Genomic DNA, 3654 nt, shown 5'->3' on the forward strand with positions numbered 1-3654 from the left:
CGCCTGATACCAGCCCAGTCCCCGGGCTGCTCCGGGGCAGGAGGGCTCCAGCCTCCATCCCCGCCCCCCATGGCTGCCCGTGCCTCTCCCAGTGTCTCCTTCCCCAGCTCCACAACACCCGGCGAGCAGCAGCGGTGCTTAAGGAAGCAGCGCCCCTCGAGCTGCCTCGCGCTTCTCCGCCTGCTGCGGGTCCACATTGTCCCTTCTGTGCTGCTGTGGCTCAGCCCCGCAGGGTGCTGGGTGCCCAAAATCAAGGCCCCATATTCAGTCGCTGGTTCTGCTCCTCCTCCACCCTCATGGGCTGCCAGCTGGGGCCCAAGGAGTGTTTTGAGGGGCACCATCCACCCCCTGACACAATAAAGCAGTTGAACAAATCCCTCTCCAGGCAGTTACTGCCCTGCAATGGCCGTGCCCTGCCGTGCGTCCCTGCCACCCCACTGCCCGCTTCCCTGCCCCGGTGGGTCGCAGAGCCTGGTCTGTGACAGGTCATGACAGTGCTTCCAGCCTCCTGCCCGCTGTCCCTGCAGCACCCCTGGGTGACAGCCTGATGCCCCCATTCATCTGGAGCCTCTGTGGTGCTGCCTGAGGTACACTGCCCATCTCACATCCCAGTGGGGACAATGGTGGCTCCTGCTCATCCCCTGTTCCTGGAGCTGCTTTCTGGGCACATCTGTGTCCAGGTCCTCCAGCACCCCAGGCCAGGGAAGGCTGGGTGAGTGTCACTGCCCCAAACTGCAGGGACAGCAGCTGTCGAGTCAGTGGGCCCCACCATGGGACAATGCTGGTTTTCAGTGTGGCTGCCAATCCTGCACTCAGGGCCACGATGGCCGTGTTGTCCCACTGGCACGGGAGCTGTCTCTGCAGACGGATTGGTGACATTTGAGCCGCTGAAGGTCACCAGGATGTTGTTAAATCCTGACAGTGTCCGGTGACCGAGGCTGTTACATCCGAGTGTGGCGGGTGAGCAGCAGCACGAGGGGCAGGAGTTGCTGTGTGGGGCCCAGTGACACAGAGCAGAGCACAGGCACTGCCAGCTTGGCCACACCAAGGTCCTGGCACTGCAGAGGGGCAGCCAGGCTAGTACAGGCGCCTCAGCTTTTTTTTGCCAATAAAAAGCTGAATTCATCCATTTTTAGGAAGAAAAAAGGATGGTGCCAGGTCCGTGTTGCTGCCAGTGTGACGAACATGAGCTGCTGAGAACCAGAATCAGTTCTGCTTTTCATTTCCCTCTTCCCCATAATTGCATTTAGTCCTGGTGAGGGAGATGCAGGGAGGCTGCTGAGGGACACAGGGCTGCAGCCAGGCGCTCCTGTCCTGCCCCCACACCTCCCTCCCAGGACATCAGCCCCGCCACAGAACTTTTCATGGAATCCCAGAATGGTTTGGGTGGGAAGGGACCTCAAAGCTCACCTTGTTCCATCCCCTAGGAAGGGCAGGAACACCTTCTACTAGACCAGGTCGCTCAAAGCCTCGTCCAGCCTGGCCAACGTCCAGGGATGGAAGTGGCAGCTCCTGTCAGGCTGCAGGCCCTGAGCTGAAACACCAAACTGCTTCCAGGGAGTTGTAGGCACCACCCCAGCAGTGGGAAGGCAGGAACCTTGGCAAGAGCCTGCCCTGGCAGCCCCAAAATGCTCCTACCCACAGTGGTGACCAGCTGGTGGCTCTCAGCAGCTGCACATGGCTGTGCTGCTCTCTGGCACTTTCTAGCATGGAAAAGGCTGTAAATTCCAACTTAGGAGGGGTTCATACACCAGGAAAGTCCTGGATGAGGACTTTGGTTCTGCAAAGGCATTAACAGGTCCTGACAACTTCTCCCATCATCGCTCCGTTTATTGATGCCACTGTCCAACGTGAGATCTGACAGCACCGGGAAGGAGCCCGGCGTCCTCCGGGGAGCTGATGCCACCACCCCAGCCCCAGCCCAGCTCTTCGCATGGATCTCACCCAGCCACAGCCCAGCCTCAGGAGCTGCAGCCAGGACAAGCTGGGATCCCCAGGAACCGAGCTGGTACAAACAGGAGCTCAAACAACCAGCAAGGAGATGGATCGTGTCCCACCCACCCTGGCAGCAGGTGCCTAGGAGCAGGGAGGTCTTTCCTTGCAGCCAGCCTGGAGCTGCTCCTCCCCTGGGCAGGAATCCTGCAGCTCCTGCATTGAGGAACGTGGTCGATGCCACCGGCAGCAGCTCAAGGACAGCAGAGCAGTTAAACACAAGGTCTCACTCTCAGTCTGTGGTGACCCCACAGCACCCCGATGCCCTCGGTGGTGGCAGGGCCAGGCCCCTGGTGGGAGGATCGAGTGCTAGGAATGGGTGTTTGGAGGAGCCTTGCAGAGGGGTCCTACCAGAAAAAGGGTCTTTTACTGCAACTAGAGTTTTATTCTATTGTATAATTCAGGAGTGCATCACAGCCCCGCGAGCCGGGCAGGCACCTATCAGCGCTTCCAATCTAGACACACGCACAACTTCCTCATCAGCTGCATCTGTTAATTACTCACCTCCCCCCGGCCGGAGCTCCTCCTGTCGCATCCAGCCCAGACGAGGCAGCGCCTCCGCAGAGCTCCTGGACAAAAAGTGACTGTGCCAGAATCAGCCTACAGAGAGCAGTTAACAAAAAAAAACCAAAACAAAACAAAAAAAAAAAAAAAACCAAAAAAACCCACCAAAAATAGAATCTTGCCCACCCTAAGGTTGCTTATCAAATAAAAAGTTCCTCCACATTTATTAAAAAAAACCAAACAGTAGATTTAAAAAGCAGTTACGAGTCCTACTCTGGCAAAACACCCTGTGTACAGGTTTCTTTTGTTGGTGGTTTGTTTGCTTGTTGGTGAGGATTCCCCCTAAATCAGCTGCTTCTGTTAATTTTATATATATATAATCTTTTTTAATTTTGCCGCGCGTTGCTTGCTTTAATTCATTAATTTATTTCCAATCAGCCGAGTCTCCACCAGACCAGCGGCGCTACCACACAAAGCTTCCTTGATGTCCATGCCCTGAGCCGGGGTGGGGGGAGATGGATGGAGGGAGGGTGGGAGAGATGAGTGGAGGAGAAGGAGGACGAGGAGAAAGGAAGGGATGGAGGGAGGGAGGGAGAGGAGGGAGAGGAAGCCTGGGCAGCCCCTCACTCTCCCATGTGCGTCCTCAGGTGGTACTTGAGCGACTGCTTGTAGCGGAAGCACTTGGTGCACTCGGTGCAGGGGTAGGGCCGCTCGCCGGTGTGCGCCCGCTGGTGCTCCAGGAGGTGATGCTTCTGCGTGAAGTTCTTGCCGCACTCGGTGCAGTGGTAGGGCCGCTCGCCCGTGTGGATGCGCTGGTGCTCCAGGAGGTGGTGCTTGCGGATGAAGCCCTTCCCGCAGACGGCGCAGGCGTGCGGGCGCTCCCGCGTGTGGATGCGGTAATGGTTGGTGAGCTTGGACTTCTCGCTGAAGGTCTTCTCGCACTGGCTGCACTGGTAGGGCCGCTCGCCGGTGTGAGTCCGCTGGTGCCGCAGCAGGTGGGAGGGCCGGGTGAAGTTCTTGCCGCACTGGGGGCACAGGAAGGCCATCTCGTTCTTGCCGGCGTGGATCCTCTGGTGCATGAGGAGGCTGATCTGCAGGCGGAAGCTCCTCCGGCACTCGCCGCAGGTGAAGGGCCGCTCCCCCCCGTGGGTGGTCTGG

At 58.3% G+C, this 3654-nt stretch overlaps 1 protein-coding gene across 1 annotated transcript in view; it reads right to left on the bottom strand.

Annotated features, from left to right (window-relative positions):
* Positions 1-2362: 2362 nt before the first annotated feature.
* LOC103617979 (zinc finger protein 777) overlaps positions 2363-3654 on the bottom strand; it is a gene marked incomplete at its 5' end in the record, with an annotated part of 8795 nt that continues 7503 nt past the window's right edge. The window contains one exon of the mRNA XM_017737676.1: positions 2363-3650. Within this exon, the coding sequence (XP_017593165.1) occupies positions 3120-3650 (531 nt within the window). The remainder of the gene's footprint in view (positions 3651-3654) is intronic.

Source organism: Corvus brachyrhynchos, unplaced genomic scaffold (genome assembly GCF_000691975.1).
Source record: "Corvus brachyrhynchos isolate BGI_N302 unplaced genomic scaffold, ASM69197v1 scaffold426, whole genome shotgun sequence".
In the NCBI taxonomy this organism is placed as follows: Eukaryota; Metazoa; Chordata; class Aves; order Passeriformes; family Corvidae; genus Corvus; species Corvus brachyrhynchos.